The sequence below is a fragment of the Tupaia chinensis genome, unplaced genomic scaffold (assembly GCF_000334495.1).
Source record: "Tupaia chinensis unplaced genomic scaffold, TupChi_1.0 Scaffold000215_1, whole genome shotgun sequence".
Taxonomy (NCBI): domain Eukaryota; kingdom Metazoa; phylum Chordata; class Mammalia; order Scandentia; family Tupaiidae; genus Tupaia; species Tupaia belangeri.
In genome coordinates, this window is record NW_006159690.1 from 827890 (window position 1) to 848408 (window position 20519).

The 20519-nt window shown below is 37.1% G+C and overlaps 1 protein-coding gene across 4 annotated transcripts in view; it reads left to right on the plus strand.

The window, feature by feature from the left end:
• NFIA (nuclear factor I A) overlaps window positions 1-20519 on the plus strand; it is a 445632-nt gene that overhangs the window by 395787 nt on the left and 29326 nt on the right. For 3 of the 4 annotated variants that reach the window (XM_006147506.3, XM_027771457.1, XM_027771458.1), the window contains one exon: window positions 14949-15040. The exons of the other annotated variant lie outside the window; for it this stretch is intronic. In XM_006147506.3, coding sequence (XP_006147568.1) covers window positions 14949-15040 — 92 coding nt within the window. The remainder of the gene's footprint in view (window positions 1-14948; window positions 15041-20519) is intronic. 4 annotated transcript variants of the gene reach the window in all.

Below are 20519 nucleotides of genomic sequence, written 5' to 3' on the forward strand. Positions count from 1 at the left end.
CCAAAGGAAAAATTTATCCTATAGCAAAAAACCCTCTTAAAAAAAAAAAAAAAAAAAGAAAGAAAAAAAAAAAGAAAAAGAAAGAAAGTAAGAAAGTAGAGGCTACCTCCCCCAAGATTCTATTCCCATCTTAGTTTGGTAGGGACTTGAACACAGGCCTTCCCAAGCTCTTTCTACAATCTCATACGATAGCTGAACAAATTACTAAGCAACATGACATGATTTCTCCTTACAGAGGAGCCACAAGAGTGTGCACATGGAATTAGCAACAACAAAGTATTTAGCTGTTATTAATTTGGTAGGCACTTAAAAAAAAAAAATTTTTTTTTTTGAGAGGTTTTTCTCTTCAGGGCATGTGCGCTCGCCAGAATGACAGGGAGAGACAGAGAGACAGAAAGCGAGAAATCACCCCCTTGGGGGAATGGCCACGCCACAATCCCTTCTCCTCCACTCTCCTCTTGGAAGCTTGGGCACTCACACACACGTGTCTGGCGTGAGTTTAAGCCACTGGGTCTGGGACTCGAACCGCAGTTGACTACATAGGAGTCCAGTGACGTAGCTATTATGCCAACTGCTGGTCCCGGCACTTAAATTTTTTTAAATGTATTATTTCATTTTATCTTTATGGTAATCCTATGAGGTGAATTCTCTCATTACTTTAGTTGAGAAAGACTAGCCAGGAAGAAATGAGATATTTCTCAACATCATTCAGCCAGGCATGATAGAGTTGTGATTCTCATCCACTGGCCTTGCATCTGGAGTTCAAGTGCTTGGCCATCACATGAATATCTTTGCTTTAGCTCAAAACGTCTGTAATTTTGTAGTGAAAACTCTATGACAAAAGTATAAAGGAAGATTATTTATTTATACTTCAGTACATACTATCATTTATACTTTAGTACATACTGGTTTTTGTTCCTGAAAGTATGTCTTAAAAACAAGAAAGGAAAGCAGAAGATTTGAGGGAGGGATAGAGGACTACGATTCCTTTTTCAGAGAAGAAACAGCAGATATAAAAAAGAATGAAACAAACGAAAGAAAGCTAGTGGCTTCCTTTCACAAAATACATTTTTACTATTGATACCTATTAATTAAAAAAAATTTAATGTATGTTCAATTAAAATCACTCTGGTATATAGCTTTGTGAGTTTTTATAATAACAGATTCTTGTACTGAAAACTGCAACTAGGAAATAAAACAGAGGCCAACAGGTGGCATGGTGGTTGGGGCGCTGGACTCCGACATGGCTGATCGCAGTTTGAGTCCTGGACCTGGCAGCTTGAAACTCACACTGGGCACAAGTGTGTACATGCCAAAAATCCCGAGAGGAGAATGGAGGAAAAAGGATTGAAGCATGGCCATCTTCCTGGGAGTGATTTCTCACTTTCTCTCTCTCTGTCTCTCAGGCGAGTGCACACGTGCCCTATAGCAAATATCTCTCTACGCCCCAAAAGAAAAAATCCCCCTAAAAAAAAAAAAAAAAAAAGAGGAAACAAAACACCTCCAAAAAGCTCCCTTTATTCTTACTTCTCTTAAGCTAATGCCTTATGTCACTTAGTGCCAGGGAACTTATTTATTTTACTCCAGTTCCACATTCATAGCAGTGCTGCTGCTCTCTCTCTTTCTACTTTATTTTTTTATATTCTTCTGAACTAGGAAATTATGAAAGAGATCTAAACACGTACAATAGGGCCAGCAGATGTCGTAGTGGTTACGGTGCTGGACTCCCACATGGCTGACCACAGTTTGAGTCTTGGACCTAGTGGCTTAAAAATCACGTTAGGCACATGTGCATGTGTGCCCAGGATCCCAGGAGAAAAATGGAAGAGAAGGGATTGCAGCATGACTATCCCTGGGGGGGTGGGGGGGGGTTCTCATTTTCTCTCTCACTGTCTCCATCTGTCTCTCTCTCTCTCCAGCAAGTGCACACACCCTAGGTAAAAACCTCTAAAAAAGAAATAGATAACATGAAATGAATACTTACAATGTGTTAGTCTGTGGTAATAGTGGCCTTTCATATTAGAGGAGGGAAGAGCACTATTCACAGTGTACTGAAGACTACTGAGTAGCAGTCCAGAAAAAGTAAGTCTTTCCACCACAATACTTTTTAACTGAAACAAAAAACACAACATAAAATGTTAAGCCATAAAATGCTACAAATTTTTTTAACATTTTTGAAGTTGAAGTTTGAATGCTATTTTTACCTATCAGACTAACAAAGATTAAAAAAGTATTTTAACACAATGTTGATATGTGGAAAACAAGCATCCCTGTACTAGTAGAGAACAGTGCATACATAGGCTTAGCCTCTTCAGAAGACAGTTTAGTCATACATACATAACTATAACAAATTGTATCACAAACATCAAATATTTGTGTTTACATATACATTTTTACACAGATAAGCAGATATACATTTTAAATGTGAGTCATGCATACAATTGAACACATGAGCAAAACTGTACCTAAACTATTCATTGCAATATCAATTATAATGAAAGATCTAAAAATCTACCAGTATGAGTGAAGCCCTTTCCAAATAAAGAGGCAAGTCTATATGAATTCATGGAATAATCTCTGTGTTATACGAAGTGTCAGCAAAGGAGAGTATTAAGAAGTACATAAAGAATGCTGCCATGGGGAGGAGAGCTGTATATACACATTTAATCATGTGTGAAAGGGTCTCTATCTGGTAAAAGCACTTATGGTTCCAGGGAGGACAGGGGCAGCTTTTTGGTGCCTTACTCAAGGAGAATATGAGGTATTATGGAATTTTAAATCCCCCTTTTATATCAAGTATAATGATTTAAAAATTTTTTTAAATGTCTGAATATCTAGTAATCTTGTTTATACCTCAGTTACAACAGTAGCCAAAATCACATACACATAAAAGAGTTAATAAAATCCTCAACAATTTTTATATGCCTAGCTTTTAGCTATAGTAACCTGAACTTTGGGTGTAATAGCAAATAGGTGTGATCTTTCTGCTAAAAAATAATATTCTTTTCCCCTCACAAAGAGCACAGAGTTCAGTGTAAGGTTAACATTTTCATTTACAGTAGCCATTATTGGGTCACAGGTTCCACTTCAGGAATCTATTGAATACAAATGTACATGCACTATCTTAAATCATAATTTGTTATAAACATGTTTCAGAGCATTTTATTTTGTGGATACTCCAATACTCACCATTTTGGTCTGCAAAGAAAAAAGAAAAAGAATTATTGAAAATCATGCACTTGGATAGTTATGTCCATATGCATTACCTTAGTTGCATTTTCTATTACTAATCTAAAAAATTACTCTCTTTTAAAGAAGATGAAACTGAGCCCAGGTTCAAACCCAAATCTGCTGACATGTGCTGTCTATTCTACCAGTACACATGCTGTGTTTTGAGATGTAATATCTTACAGCTTTCCTTTGAAATCCTAAGATGCTCCATACACACATATATCAAGAATAACACCATCCAGAGTATATTGGATCCAATAGTAAGCACAGGAACCAGAGCAGGACAAAAAGATATTAAGAGATGAGTGTTGCAAAAAAGGACAGATGAGAGCAAGGCAATGGGTCCATTTATTTGGTTATAACACATGCGAGTTTTTTATATTAGCTTTAGGTTTTACAATTTCAGATGATGGATGACTGATGAGTTTTAAGACTTTATAAAGGTAATTATGGCATTGTAGAAAACTTAGAAAATACAAGGAAAGTATAAAAAAGAAAACTATATTCTTTCATAATCAACTACTATTACCCTTTGGTCTTGATTTCTCCATCAAGTGTATGTGTATATTTGTATATATATATATATGCACACACACGCACATACATATATATATATACATATATATATGATGATTGTGATCATAATAAAGATTTATTATGCTGTTTATTTAATTAGCATTTTATACCTTTTCAAATTTAAAAAAAAAAACTAGGAAACATGACTTGAAGCAGCTTTTACCTGTTTCCCAACTATAGGAGATTGTTCTATTGATGTGTAATGATTATACATATTTGTGCAGTACATATAATGTGATTTTTCAGCACAAGAATATAATACATATTGATCATATCAAGGCAATTAGTATATCCATCATCTCAGCCACTTATCATTACTTTCTGTAAGGAAAATTAAAAGTCCCTATTGATAGTTACTCTGTACTATGCAGTAAATTGTTAACTATTCACTTTATCCTATTTTATAACATTAGAAATTGTTCCTCATACCTATCTGTAATTTTGTTTACATTAATCAGCATCTCTCTATCTTATTCAACGCCCCATCCTTCTCAGCCTATATTATTCTAATATTCTTCAACTCTCTACTTCTGTGAGGAAATTTCTTTGATTTCTACATATCAGTGTGAACATACAGTATTTCTTACTCTGTGGTTGGCTTATTTAATTTAACGTAATGTCCTCTATGCCCCTCCCATTCTACCTCAAATGACGTAATTTCATTCTTCTTGATGTCTGAATTGTATTAGTGTGTGTGCATGTGTGCATGTGTGTGTATGCATGTGTCACATTTTCTTTATCCATTTGTTTGTTATGAACATTTAGATTGGTTCATATCTTGGCTATTGTGCATATTGCTAAAGTGAACATTGGATGCCAACGTCTTTATGATATATTGATTTACTTCCCTTTGGATATATGCCTAATAATGGAATTCGGGGCATTAATATGGACAAAGAGTTGTTTAATAAAATCTCAAAAGCATAGACCAAAAAAAAAAAGCAAAATAGACAAATGAGGTTATATAAAACCAAAAAGCTTCTACACAGCAAAGGCAACAACTGAGTAAAGAGACAACCCACAGAATGGGAGAAAATATTTCCAAACCATACATCCAACAAGGGATTAATAGATCGTATAAGGAACTTAAAAAATTCAGCAGCAAAAAAAACCTTAATAACTCAATTAAAAATGAGCAAATGGGACCAGCAGGTGACACGATGGTTAAGAGCACTGGACTCCCACATGTCCAACAGTGGTTCAAGTCCCGGACCTGGCAGCTTGCTTTCTCACTCTCCTCTCCAATCTCTGGCCAAATTAAAAGAAAAGAAGGAAGAAAAGAAGGAAGGAAGGAAGGAAGGAAGGAAGGAAGGAAGGAAGGAAGGAAGGAAGGAAAGAAGGAAAATTTTTTAAAAAAAATGAGTAAGTGACCTAAGCAGTTCTCAAAAGAAGACATACAAATGACCAACGAACACATGAAAAATGCTCAACATCATTAATCATTAGAGAAATGCAAGTCAAAACCACCATGAGCTATTATCTTACTCCAGTTCAAATTGATACCAAAAAGACAAAAAATAACAAATACTGATAAAGAATGCAGAGAAAGGGGTACTGTTTTAGTGTTAGTAGGAATGTTAATTAGCTCAACCACGTAGAAAACAGTATGGAGGTTCATTAAAAAAATTTTAAAATAACTACCTATGATTCTATTATAGGACATTAACCTTTATCCTAATCTAGGTATCCTAATTATGTTCCAGCATATCCTAGATTACAAAATTTTTGTCTCCAATTCTAGTGATGTTCTTAGGATAGTATTCTAGAATTGAAATTACTAATAGAAACAGCAAGACCATTTATTTATTTATTTTATGTTATCAGAGGGCATGTACACTCATCAGAGAGAGATAGAAAGAAAGAGAGGGAGGGACAGACCTTGCCCTCTACTGGGAATGATCATGCCACAATCTCTTTTTCTCCATTTCTTTGTCCTGTTGGGATTTGGGGTACACACATACTCGGTGTGTTTTTCAAGCTGCCAGGGCTAAGATTTGACCAGCATTTGACCTGTGGGATTTAGCTCTCTTAACTACTAGGTCATAGGGCCAGCCTCAACATTCCTAATACATGTTGCCAAATTGCTTTTCAGAAAGGTTGTGCCAATTTATATCCTTACGCATTGCTTATGAGTCTGATCATAACATTAACCCTTAAGAGGTTTGAATATGATTTTTTTTTAATTGTTAAAAAGAAGACATCTCAGGGGTCCATACCCTTAATCAAATTTTGAACTTTGTACTCCCTAATTAAATGATTTTAGCATTTTTCTTCAATTGTTTTAATATAAAGCACAGTGAGATTTGGGGATTTCCCATCCTGTTGATGAAGCCTTCCCATAGGGCTCATTCTTTGGACCGTTTCTGTGGAGAAGGTAACCCATCATGCTTCATAGAGGGTTAAAGCCTTGGTTAAAGGGCTAGGAGAAGTGGAGTCTATAATGTGTGTTATTTTGGACTCTTTGTATATAGAGAAGTTCAGAGGAGTTAGGGGACTTGCCAACATCACATATCAAATAAGAGATTGAACAGATTCAACCCAGGAGTTCTGGTTCTGAAATTCATTTTCTGTTGGCTTCATTGTACACGTCAAATAAGTATTATCTGAGATTTTCAGTTTCCATTTGTGTTTATTATTTTTTTTTGAGAGGTTTTTCTTCGCTATAGGGCGCGTGTGCTCGCCAGACAGACAGAGAGAGACATAGAGACAGGAAGAGAGAAATCACCCCCCAGGGGGGATGGCCACACTACAATCCCTTCTCCTCCATTCTCCTCTCGGGATCTTGGGCATGCACACACACGTGCCTGGCGTGAGTTTTAAGCCACCAGGTCTGGGATGCGAACCGTGGTCGACTACGTGGGAGTCCAGCAACATAACCATTACGCTAACTGCTGGTTCCCATGTTTATTATTTTTCATGTTCAAAATTGCTGGAAGGCATTCTAAGTCATCCGTAATCCCATTCTTCAGAAATAACTACTTTCCTGCATATTTTTCAGTCATTTTCTGTTAATATTTTAATCAGAATCGATCATATGTGTGTGTTTATGTATGCATATGTTTGTATATGTGTATATCTATGTATAATATATACAATATTGCAAACTGATTTTATTAATTTTATATTATAGACATGTTGTGATGTCATTAGCTGTTATTTAAAGATATTATTAATGGCTGCAAAATATTCCAATATATGGATGAAGTTAACTTGCAAGTTGGGCCCAATGTGTTGCTTTTATAAGTAATGCTGTAATGAACATCTTGGATAAATCTTTATCTGTATTTTTAGTATTTGTCAAGGATGAATTCCCAGAAGTAGGTTTCCAGAGTTGCACTTCCTTTTGAGAGGCTCAGAAACGTTTCAAGAAGGAGCAATCCAATATATTGATCCAAGTTTCTTTTTTTAGCAACCCCTAGCTGAATCCAGGGCATATTCCCTGTGGCTATTTAATATAACTTTCACCTGTGCCTACCCATATACATTGTTGCTTCTGATCAATAAATATGTTCTATCAATTGAACAGCACACAGCATGCACATAAAAATAAATGACAGTTATAGAATTTGGTTTAGCCGTCAGAAATAAATTTAAATGCACCGAGACAGTGCTGTATTCTTAGCATTTAAAAACTATCATGGAAAAAAAGAATGTTACAGGCAGTTTAAATAGGCTGTGTAAATACTTCTGGTAAAGTACCTCCTTATTGCCCAGATTTGGTACCGTAAAGGTCAAAGTGTCTCTAGTTTGAAAGTTGCTCTGGTCTCGTCTCTCTGTGTGCATACCATAACATGAGTTGTCTTGTACCTTCCTTTCTGCACTTTTTATTCTCCAATAGTCTGAGCTCCCACCTCCCTGTAGAAATACCAGCAGCAAAGCCATCTGGCTAAATTGATTCTTTTCATGATTTTTGTTAACTATTGGCGCATTAGACATGTCATGCAAATTGTTACCATACATGTTAAGTAATGCTAATATATTAAAGTTAGAATTCATTAGCTTTTCAGGAAGAAAGCTTGTGGGTATGTTGTTCTGTAATAATTTACTAGTGATAAGGAGGGATTAATTTCATGCCCTGAGGGCTTTGAGTTTTTGTTGTTGGTAACTTGTTTGTAAAGACAAAAGATTTGCGAGATAATAGAATGAGGTAACTGTCTGCACAGATGTGATCAAAATAATGGAAATTCAGTGTGGTTATCTTCTAGATTCCAAACATCTGGTTGAAACTACAACATTCATTCAATTATGCAGGGATTTCTACTGGGTTCTGTGTAAGCAAAGGCTGTATGTTTTTAAAATGGCTTTGTGTTTCCCTAGCTATATAATGATCTTAATAATGCTAACCCAGACCCTATAAACTTGTCGATATCGATAGATTTCTTTGAAGGAGAAACACTCCAATATTCTCAAGCATTCTCTTTGTGACCCTGCAAGAAACAGTGCCGTTCAAGTTCCTAAATGAGTTCAGTAGTAATGGTTTCATTTGGAAATTAGCCAATCCATTTTCAAACAGTTTCTGCATTTTTTTTTAAAGAAATGAACGTTTTCTCATAGGACTTTTAAAATTTTTATTTTAAGATTAATGTGATAAGTGCAGTTAAAAGACTTGGAAAAATATTTCAATTAGGTGTTTAGTCCTTTCACTATTTGCAGTAAAATACTTTCTTAAGCACATTCACTGATAAACGTTTAGTAAAATTACGATTTTAATACACAGGATTCTGTTTAAATCTTTTCCTTGACTTACTCTGATTACTTCTGTCCAGTAACGGTTCTGGGCAGGTACAAAAGCCACACTGAATCTATTTTGAATGAAATTGAACTTTTTAGTGATTCTTTGAGGGAAACCCCCCCCCCAATCTAAGAACATGTCTGAGTTTCTGAAATGTGAAACATGCAGCGGTGCCTCCTAATATTTGGGGTGAGAAGAGAAGGATTAAGAGTATAGGATGTCTCCATGTCTACATGGTATTTAGAATCAAAGTCTGGGATCCTTATGCTATAAAAATTACTTCTTCCCCTTAAAAGAAAATAAATTTAACAAGCTTCTTTTCCTCCATTTTTAAACATTCAGGTTTCTGACCCTTAACACTTTACCTTCCCTTGTTAATGGCAAAATACAATTTGCAAGTTTCCTCTTTTCTCCTTTCTGTCAACAGCTGGTTCTGTCCATTCCCTGCCTTGTTTTCTTGTCTGTGCTGCTGCCTCTGTGACCTCCAGTCCTTTGGAACCTATCAGCCAACACACCCCTTACAGCCCATTCCAAAAGCCATCACCCTCCCCTCTATAAAAATTCCTGTTACTCCTTCTAGGTGGCATTTCTCTGTCTTTTAATACCCCACAGATTTTATTTATATGTATATATAAAAAAAAATACACAGACACACACATATACATATACATGTGTACATATATATATGTGTGTGTCTATATTTGTGTACACACACATATATTTAACAACATTGAACTTTATATTTTTTCTTTATATTTAAAATGCATTGCTTATAAGAATATAATTTAGTTTCATTTTTCTATGTCTGCAATGTTGATCATTCAAGTGAATAATTTAGTCCTTTTACCTTTAGTGAAATTATTGATACATTTGAGTTTGTCTACTAGCATAATATTTGTCTTCTGTTCGCTGATTTCTTTTTTTATGTTTCTATTTCTTTTTTTTTTTTCTTTCAGGCTTATTTCTCTTAGTACAATGTCTTCTTGGTTCATCTTTGTAACAAATGGCAAGATCTCCTCTGATTTTTTTCCCCCTTATTTATTTAATAAAGTTGTACATGACAAAAAAAAACAGTAATACTTATAACAATAACTTACATATATAAGCTAATGATGAATACAATTTTTGCAAGAGATTGAATACTTCACACTAGAGTGAACTATTTCCAGACAATACAAAAGAAGCTTTTGATTTGTTTTTCTCTTGTAAACACAAGTTTATCATTTATACTCTTCAAACGTTATTACACTTAAACTTTCATAATTGAATAAAGCATTCACGAAACAATCTGCAGACTAGTTTAACAGACAAATAACATTTTTAAGCAGACAGAACTGTCCTAAAAAGCACCCCACAGAGTTTTACTTATGTTACTGTTAGGTACTCCTATTTTCATTTTCTGTTCTTATCTCTCCACATTAGACTAACATTTCAAGTTTAGCATGTGCCTTACTCACCTTTGCAGAGCTTGGCACATATGAAGTGTTGAAATAAGTGTCTTTGGGAGAGAAAATGAGAGAAAGAGTGAGAATGAGAGAGAGAGAGCACAAGGCAGAGAAAGAGGATATGGATATATCAAAATAACTCTCTTTGGTGTCCTCCAAAAGTTAGACTTGGACTTGAATGGAATTTAGAAAGGGGGGTGGAGAATGTTTACTATTTTCATGTAGTTCAAGTCTTTGACAAAACAGAAGACACATCTCTCTTCAAGCTTTGTATCAGTTTGTAGGCCAGGTATTAGATTTTGAGGAACTTCATCGCTTCCTGTGTCTGAAAGTAAATTCAGACCCTCAACGCCCACTTGGGTCTTCTATACTATCTTTTCTATGGTAGGACACTTCACTGTGTTCATTTTCCCCTTGGCCAGAGCCAAAGGAGCTGGCCAGCAGCCATTCAGCCTCAGGTGACTGGCCTTCCAGCCTTGAGAGCATATGAAGAGGTCTTCAATCTAAGAGCAGCTCTCCTTTCAGATTTCTCCTCTGCACAGAAATCTATCTAAATTTTCCATTTTTTCTGCCTTTCTGTGATTATACATATTTTAGTAGTTAGTAAATATGAACTATACCTGGAATTTGCCAACTTTCAAAATAAGCAATGCATACTCACCTTTTCTGGTTAGTCGGATTTGGCAGATTTTATTAACATGGGTTTTAGTATGGGACATTGGTACAAATATTTTAATATCTTCCTTTGTCTTTTTTTTTTCCTACAACAGTAAAATGCTGAGCATCTTCATTCACAACAATTTAACACATTCTTTTTTAAAAAATATTTTCTTAATTGTGGTTTCTAGTTTACATATAGTTGATGTATACCTTTCTGGGCTACAGTATGGTTTTCTAAGGCATGTGTACAGTGTTTAATAATCAAATCTTTGACTATGTTCTTAACACCATGCTTGGATAGAGTTGTTGAGTAAAGACTGTTATAAATTCAGCACTAATTCTTGGAGAAATGTCATGATTTCTTTATCTTGACACATCCCTTATTCCTTCTTATTCAGAAAAATATAGAGAAAAATAAGTATAAATAAATAAATATAGAAACTGACACTCTGAGAACAACAAAAATTGGAATTCTATCAATATTTGGCTATCAGGAAGTCAGACACATTCATTACTGAGATTGGAGAGGCTAAGTTCTCCCAGGGACACCTGCAGAATTGTGAAGAGCAGTGTTGATGGGACCTCCCTTACTCTTTCTCTCCCTTCTCTCCCTTGTATCCACCCATAGTACCTCTAGATTCCATCATCTTCAGGACCTTGTAAAACACTTATAAAGACAGAACTATTCTTGAAATATTATCCCAACTGATCTTACTGAAGCAGGATTCATATTGCCAATGTGAAGGATTATAGAATTAACAATGCATAACAAAGTGGGTCACAAAAGATTACTATTTTCTGGATGTGGGGTCCAATTCTGGTCTAGGATTGTTGTAGTTACTGCTGTGATGAAGAACAAACTAAGACTCTTGGGTAATATGAAGCAAAACATTGGAGAGAGAAAAATATGATCAAATTGGTGCAAATAAGTGTTGACAAAACTTCTTATAGAAGTCTTCCTCCATGATGTTAGGATTATGATCCCTAGTAATACTATTAATGGGAGGCTGGCAGGAGGCATGGTTGTTAAGGCACTGGACTCCCACATAGTCGACTATGGTTTGAGCCCCAGACCTAGCTTCTTGCTTTCTTGCTTTCCCTTTTTCTCTCTGGTCAAATTAAAAAATAATAATACCAAATGGAATAAAATAAGTACATAATTCTTAATAAGGAACCTCAAATTATAATTATAAAAAACTTACTAATGGAAGTGAAATGGCTGCTAAAAACAGCAAACATTTTCCACTTCAAAAGTAGCCAATGAATCAATAATTTGATTTCTAATAGTCATATCGTCCATGTGGACTTTTACAATGAGGTTATATAACCTCACTGGTTTCCCTGTTGAGATAGTTTTGGTTTCCCTGTTGATATTATCAAAAAGTTGTCACATACCACAGAATCTTGCATCCAGAATTCTCAGAACTGCCTCTAGTAATCACCCCCAAAAATGATTTTATAGATTTTATGATTTCCTGAAGCTCTTCCTAAAGCATTTGATTATTGCTGTTGCAAATAAGACAAGAAGTATAATTAAGAAAGATATGAATGTGATAAAATATCGTGGTAAACACAGTTGTATATAACTAATTACCACATCGCTCCCTTCCCTTGATTTTATATTCATGTTGAGCGCTCTTAACTGTGCATGTGTAATTGATTCACTATGGTATATATGGTTGTTTAATAAAAAGTTTAAATTGAGGTGTATTCCCTTATTCTAGTTTCTTTGGGAAAATCAAATTCAACTTACGTTTTATTATTTCTGGAACTACATCCTGTCATAGGTGATCATTCTGCCTGGTGTAACTATAATAATGGAAGATGATGAGTCAGAGTTTCTTTCTTCCTTCCTTTGTTTTTCCTGTGTCCTTGATTTTTCCCAGAAGGTAACTTTCCATAGATTAAATTTCCCTGAGGACAATTTGTACCATTCTCTAAGTTGGGTATCCAAAGATTGCTAGGTATTTGTAATTGTAGTATCTTTTTACTACCACCTCTCTCTCCATTGCTGTCTTTTTAAAAAACCAGAATAAACTTTGGAACAGTTTAAGTGGTCCTTTATAGCATTTGCGGCCTCCTGGGATGTTCTAAAACTAAGATTGCAAGTCGCGATTGAAGAAGGGAAACTATTTGATAATTAGCCCTGTCAAAATGTTGAGTAGCTAAATTATTTGTATTGCAAACCATCTTTCAAATGGTGAAATTTAGATTACAGCTAGATAATGTGGTGTTATACAAATACCATTCCATATTTAGTAATATTGCTATGGTCAAAGGAGAACTAACTTCACAAAAATAGCCCCTCCAAAATGTAAGTGTGCTGGGATCAATTAGCATGCTTGTTTACCAGTAGGATAAAATGTTGTAGGAAGTCCTGTTACATGTCTCCAGTGAGCAACAGGCCAGTACACACTGTGCTAGGACCATCAAGCCAAGGTCTCACGTTTCAGCGTCTGCCGTCAATCACTTAGCCTTAGTACCTTAACATACCCTTCATTCTTTATTGTTCCTTCTCAGCCTTCCTACCTATTCATGTGTGAAAAAAAATACCTTTTACCTTAACCACTAACAGGTTCAACAAGTTATTTCACCTATACTTCCTTCTTATCTCTCCCATAGCCTCTTTGTATTAGGAGCAGGTGAATACACTACCAGATAATTATAGTCCCTCATTTTTAATATATGTCTTTCTGTTGACATTTCTTAAAGCATAGCGCAGTAAAGCCATTGGTTCAATGACATAAGTAACGAAGAATATTTTACCGAGCTTTTTAAAAAACTGAATTTCCTCCATACCAATGAGTGAGGGTTACGCTTAGAATGGCTAAATGCAGAGATATCTCTTAATTCTGTTCAAATTAGTCTGAGGTAGGATGGGCCCAGGAGGAAATCAGCAGATTTGCATAAGGCAATAAGATGCATCATACATTTAGATCATTTTATATAAAGTCATAGCTGGATCAATCCTCCTAAAGTAAATACAACAAAAGTTTTTCTATTAAGATAGACCAGAAGAAACAAATGCTCATCCTTCATTCAGTGGTGGTTTTAACACAGCGTAGCCACATCCCTGAGACAGGTGCAGATCCGGTTGGGTGGCTTAGCTCTTACCAGTGACAACCAACAAAACTGGGACTAGATTGGTGGAAATATTCCTACATGTGTTTAACAAGGAAAGCAGGAAGGATGAGCAGTTTTCTGTAAAACAGAAAATCAGAATTCGAGAAGCAGATGATGTAAATAAGGAAAAATTTTTTACTAGAATCTGGTATCATTCCTTCAAATGACATTTTTTTAAAATTGCAAATAATGTTTGCCTTTTCGATGACAGATGTCTATATTTAGTCTAAAAACAGACAAGCCTTTTATAATTATCATTAAGAAATTTGAAATTGTTTAAAGCCATAGTCTAAAGATGACAGGTACAAAGAAAGAATGTGAATACGTCCTTGGAGTTTGTGGTAGAGAAACAAATTGCAGGACACCAGAAAAACAAAATGTCTACCTGGATTCCTGAAACACTGAAGCTACCAAATTTTGTCTTGCTGAAGGAAAGTCAAACTTTTTAATATAAACATAAAAACCAGTAACGAAAGCTTTCATGTACTGTGAAAAAGAAAGTATGGCACCTGAGGTTCCAGGGTCTTGACGGTTTGTATCTGAACAGAAGGATTCAAAGAAGAGAAAACTACAAATGTTAATATTTTAAGTACATTTGGTGCTTTCTCAAAATTCTAGATATTCTGCTGGGTCTAGAAAAACAGCTTGTACTAAATGGTTTCCCACTTCCTTCCTGGAGATTGCAATAATTCCTTCTATCAAGACTTTCCTCTTCATTCTCTAGCCCAGGAGGTAGAAGACCATGTCAGGATTTTTAGGAGCGTTAACAGTGTGAAAAACAAGGTTCCTTCCCTTCCTACCTGATTTCTTTCTCCCTGTGCTCTAAAGATGAGGATACCTCTTTCTGACCCCAGAGCTCATGTTTAACTCAAAAAGTATCCTTTGCAAATGTCTTGCATGTTCTAATATGTATGATGGAAAGAGAAAGAAGCTCCTCTGAGCACAAATTTGACACCTTTTATCCCAAAAGTCTTTGGAAGCCAATCCCCACTCCCCCCTGCCACCCTCACCCCTTTTGACTGTCTAAAATGCCCTTGCTAGCCAGATCCCTTTGCTAGCTACAGTGTTTGCACATTTCCTTGTTAATCAGCTGTGTAGGCTCAGAGACTGTGTGTTTTGGTGTTGTTTGTGTGTGCAATCTCGTGCTGCTTCCTGAACGCATGTGTCCCTTCCCTTCACAGCCTACTCGACACCCAGCACCTCCCCCGCAAACCGATTCGTCAGTGTTGGACCACGGGATCCAAGCTTTGTAAATATCCCTCAACAGACACAGGTGGGCCGCTCTCATCTTTTCTGTATGTGGTGCAGCTTATATTATTCATCAGGTGCATTTTAACTTGTCTTTTGGCACAACAGGCCACAGTTCCCATCCCCTGTTCAGCCTCCTTGCCTCCTACCCGTCCTGTCCCAGCCCTCCAGCCACATTTCTGTGTGTTGTCAGAAATCATAGAAAATGTTGCCTGCAATTTTTGCTTCTTGTATTGAGGGGGAAGAAGAAGAAGGTTTCTGTGCCAGTACTGCTTTTGCTATGGCAAGAACAGTGTCCCAGTGCTAGACAGTGTGTGTTCCTCCTTCCAGGAGCTCATGGCTCTGTAAATGCTAGCAGACAGAAGTGGACCCCTACAGAACCTGGAAAGGAAGCTCAGGTTGCTGGCAGCTGCTGAGTACATGCTGAGAATGAGGGGACTGGTCGCTTCCCTGTCTTCCTTACAGACTCCCCAAGAACCTGGCAAGCTTTCTAAAAGAAAGAGGGGAAGAAGGGTTTATGAGCCTTTTAAGTTGATGGTGTGGGTCCAGACATAGGTGTTTGTTAGTGTGGACGCTGGCCAGGAAGGGCAAGGTGCTGGGGGCAGGAGGAGCCACATGTGAATATAGTGTCATGGCTGAGGTAGGTCTGAGAGAAGAAGACCGTCTAGAGCTTGTCTGTCAGTAGTCGTGTTTGTGCTAGTGTAGGTCAAGGAGAAGACATCTGTGTGAAAAGTTTGGGAATGGCTGTGATGAACTGAGGAACAATGGAAGACCTTGTAAGCTCAAAGCAGTACATGTGGAAGTACGTAGGGGGTCTGTGAAACAGAACTAGATCCAAGTTTGATAGAAATTACTCTGATTTCCTAATTCGAAAGTGACCATATATCTTCATATTTGACGTAAGGAAAGAATTGTCTCCATCAGGTTCTTAGTACGGTGTTTGAAAAATTCTCTGAGCAATTTCTGCATATACCTGGGTGTGTCAGCCACATAAATTAGATGCCTTCATGTATCTGTTTGTGGAACTGTGGCCAGGTGCTTATGAACAGGATGGATTGGCTGTCCTGGGCCCACTCGCTCCGTCTGTAAAGGGCGTTAGTTTATGGCTATGTCGACAGCACAGGTTGAACTGCATTGCATCTGAAGCCTTCCTTACACCGAAGCAGGGTCACAGAAAGTACAGCATCAGCTCTGGAGGCAGTGGGAGGAGAGGGGGAGCTCCCAGGGGCGGGAGCGGGTTAACTCTTGAATTTCCCACTTGTGTTGTTTCTTTCTTAAATCGCTTGCTCATGGCGTCTGGGATTAACGTCTCCTACTGCATACCTCCCATAAAATTCTTCCAGTAATTTGCTTGTTTCACCATACTTTCAAAGACTCGAATGCTTTCCTGGTGAATTTGAAGTTGCGTATTACTTTAGGTGCATTAAAAAAAAAAAAAAAAAAAAAAAAAAAAAAAAAAAAAAAAAAAAAAAAAAAAAAAAAACATAATTTAATTTTGTACTTTGGGCATATGTATTCAAGTCCATAGAGAGTGGGAGAACTAGGGACAGTGGCTCTCTGTTGGACAATCACTTTCCTCAGAGCATTGGGGTGTGCTTAAGTTGCTTCATTAAGAACCTTTAAAAATACAGCTTTGAAATGTCCCGTTTGTATTTTACATTGTGTTTTTTCTACAAGCTGTGATTCACATCGCTGAAATTGTACCCTGCGTTCCAGTCCATTTATTTCTCTATAATCAAAATGTGTTATATTCCAAAATGGCTTTGTTTCACAAATGCCTGATTTAATCCAGAAACTGAGTCTTCATGATGCTGACCACAAAAATTCAATTCTTAAAAATCCAGATTCACCACGCATCTGGATGGATGATGTCATGTGGCCCCGATATTGGCATCTGTAACTGAATTTTTTTGGTTTCCGTTAAATATTTGGCATTGTGGAGACAACAGCTTTAATGTTTCGTACCACCATGACACCTGCCACATTTGGCTTGAACAAAGCCATTCCCAGTTGTGTATGAGAAACTGTGCTAATGGAGTTGACATTTTTCTTCTAAAAAATAATCTGCTGAGGTTAAACTTTATGTGCCATAAATATCTTCATTTTAAGGTATATATATTAACTATTTTTTTAAAGGAACTACTTAGACTAAATGATGGCACATGAGTAATGCAACTGGGCCCACAGGGGAAGGTTCCAGATTCACATGCTGGGGCTTCCCTGTGCACACTGGGTACACGCACATGTGCCCATGATCTGGGATGACTGACAAGGGGGCAGATGGTGCTGTGAAGACCCTGTTGGGGTGTCTGCATGTGTGAGTGTGTGTGTGTGTGTGTGTGTGTGTGCATGCACATGCAAGCACGTGGTCTTTTTTTCTCTCTCTGAGTCATGTAAGAAATGAAAAATAAACTTACTACTTCTGGAACCATTCAACGTATTAAATATAATAGGTGTAGATAATAAAAATATGTACCCCTCAAAAAGAAAACTCCCTTTCAAGAGACTATCAGTTCAGAAGAGGGATTTTTTTTTTATCAGAAAAAAATTTTTTAAAATAATTTGAACATGGTCTGCAGATAAGTAATTTCCTAGGCAAGTATGCCTTTTTCTATATGGGTAACTTTGTAAAAAGGCATGAAATTTTCTTTCATTGAATTAGAGGAAAAGTTTTCTGGGAAAACGAAAACTTTTGCTTTCTACCTCTGGAGAAGTAAAAATCGAAGTGGCCCCCTAGCAAATACGTGAGCTTTCTAAATGTAGAAGGGGTATCTTGCCTGTGTGCCCACAGACAGACGCCAAGAACAATAGTCTTCCTTTCTCACAAGGACAAATTCCCAATGTAAATCTCTTAAAAATACCTGAAGCATCATCCTACGTGAGATGGATTAGATATAGTCCCTTTCAATTCCAGAAATTAAAGTAATACATAGACATTATAAGTAAACTACTTTCAGCTTATCATTAGACCCTTCTCATCAACAATAGTTCATTATACATACCCTCTTTTTTTGAGCATATTCTATGTACTAAGAATGTTAATCATTTATTTATTTATTTTTACATTTTCCCACATTTACTTTACATATCAAAAAATTTTTGCTCATATGCCATAGTTCTTGACAGTTAGTAAACAACTTTCAAAATTTCAAAAAACAGAATTTTAAAGATAATGTTAGAAATATTTGTTATAATTTTGTGACTCTATAACAACAGAGACAACATGGTTTAAAATATTTTTGAGAAAATATTTACATGTCAACTACTCAAACTGTTGAAAAGCAAACTTACCCAGCACGCAAGTCACACATTGAGCTAGGTATGTTAATAAACTGATCTTTATAGCAATCCAATAGGATAGATCTGTTTATCTGCACTTTATGGACGTAGAAACTGAGACCTAAAGAAATTGCTGGCTTTCCCCTAGGTCATGCAAATAAGGAATGGAGCAGGAATTTGCACCCAGTTCTGACTCTTAGTTTTTTGTTTTTGTTTTTGTTTTCTTGTTTGTTTGTTTGTTTGTTTTTTGAGAGGTTTTTGCTATAGGGCGCTTGCGCTCCCCAGGAAGACAGAGAGAGATAGAGAGCTAGAAAGTGAGAAATCACCCCCCCGGGGAATGGCCACACTGCAATTCCTTCTCCTCCGTTCTCCTCTCGGGATCTTGGGCACGCACGCACATGCACCCAGCGTGAATTTAAGTCACCGGGTCCGGGAGTCGAACCGTGGTCAACTACATGGGAGTTCAGTGACATAACCATTACGTTAACTGCTCGTCCACCCAGTTCTGACTCTTAAGACTTCTGCTCTCTGACAATGTGGCTATACTAACATTTTTTTTTTTTAGAGATTTTCACTGTAGGGCGCGTGCGCTCGCCAGACAGACAGAGAGAGACATAGAGACAGAAAGCGAGAAATCACCCCCCAGGGGGGATGGTCACACCGCAATCCCTTCTCCTCCATTCTCCTCTCGGGATCTTGGGCACGCACGCACACGCGCCCGGCGTGAGTTTTAAGCCACCGGGTCCGGGACACGAACCGCGGTTGACTATGTGGGAGTCCAGCGACATAGCCATTACGCTAACTGCTGGTTCCCGGCTATACTAACTTTTGAGCTAGTGAGCATCTCTCTCTAGAGGTATTCAGAGACTGATGCTCAGTTCTCTGGAATACTATGGGCATATTTCTCCTTCCATATCTGAGACTGCATTAAAGTCGAATCACTAGTATATACTCAGCAGAATTGAAAGCAAGGTCTCAAAGAGATAACTGCACACCGTGTTCATGGCAGCATTATTCACAACAGCCAAAAGGTGGAAGCAACCGTGTGTCCCTCAATAGAGGAATGGATAAATAAAATGTAGTGTATATGCACACTGGAATATTACCTGTCCTTAAAAAGAAAACAAATTCTGGGACCAGCAAATGGCATAATGGTTATGTCACTGGACTCCTACATAGCCAACTGCGGTTCGAGTCCTGGACCCTGTCACTTCAAACTCATGCCAGGCACATGTGTGTGTGTGCGTGCCCAAAATCCCTAGAGGATGATGGAGGAGAAGGATTGTGGCATGACCATCCCCTTTGGGGGGTGGTTTCTCACTTCCTGTTTCTCTGTCTTTCTCTGTTTCTCTGGCAAGTGCATGTGCCCTATAGCAAAATCTCTATTAATAAGAAGAAATTCTGACACATATGCTCCAATGTGGATGAAGTGGATGCATCTTGAAGACATTAAGCTAAGTGAACTAGGCCAGTCATGAAAAATAAATACTACATGATTCCACTTATGCGAGTTATCTAAAGTCGTGAAATGGAAACAGAAAGTAGAATGGTGGTTGACAAGAGCCGGGGGGGTGGGGGGAGTTGGTGTTTAATGGGTATAAACTTTCAGTTTTGCAAGATGAAGAGAGTTCTGGAGATGGATGGTGGCAGTGGTGATGAATCACTGGGCTGTATACACTTAAAAAGCGTTAGGACAGTGAATTTTATGTTGTACGCATTTCACAACCATTTTAAAAATGTAATCACTAGATAAACTCTAAATGCCCTTTCACCTCGTAAGAGCCTAAAAATCTGTAAAACGATCAGGAAAAGCGGACTGTTTTATCAACAAAATCCACCCTAAGTGTGTGCTAACTAGTAAGAAAAGCACCAGTTTTAAGGTCTGACACATAGTGGGTGTTCTGTACACATTGGATGAATTGGAATAATTCACAAGGAACTTGAAAATAATGACTTCTCCATATTACAGTCGTGATACACGTTAATTGTAGAAAATACAGATGAGGAAAATAATAAGAATCACGTGTAGACCTACCGTTAACATTTCTACATAAATCCATCCCGACTGTTTTTATGCATACAAATATATTGCAAAAATGAGATCATATTATATACACTGTTTGGTAACCTGCTGTTTCCTCCCCTTAACAATATATTATGGCCTTCTTTCCATGTAAATTGGAAAAATTGAATATCGGCTTTTATTGCACCTATTCATCATTTTT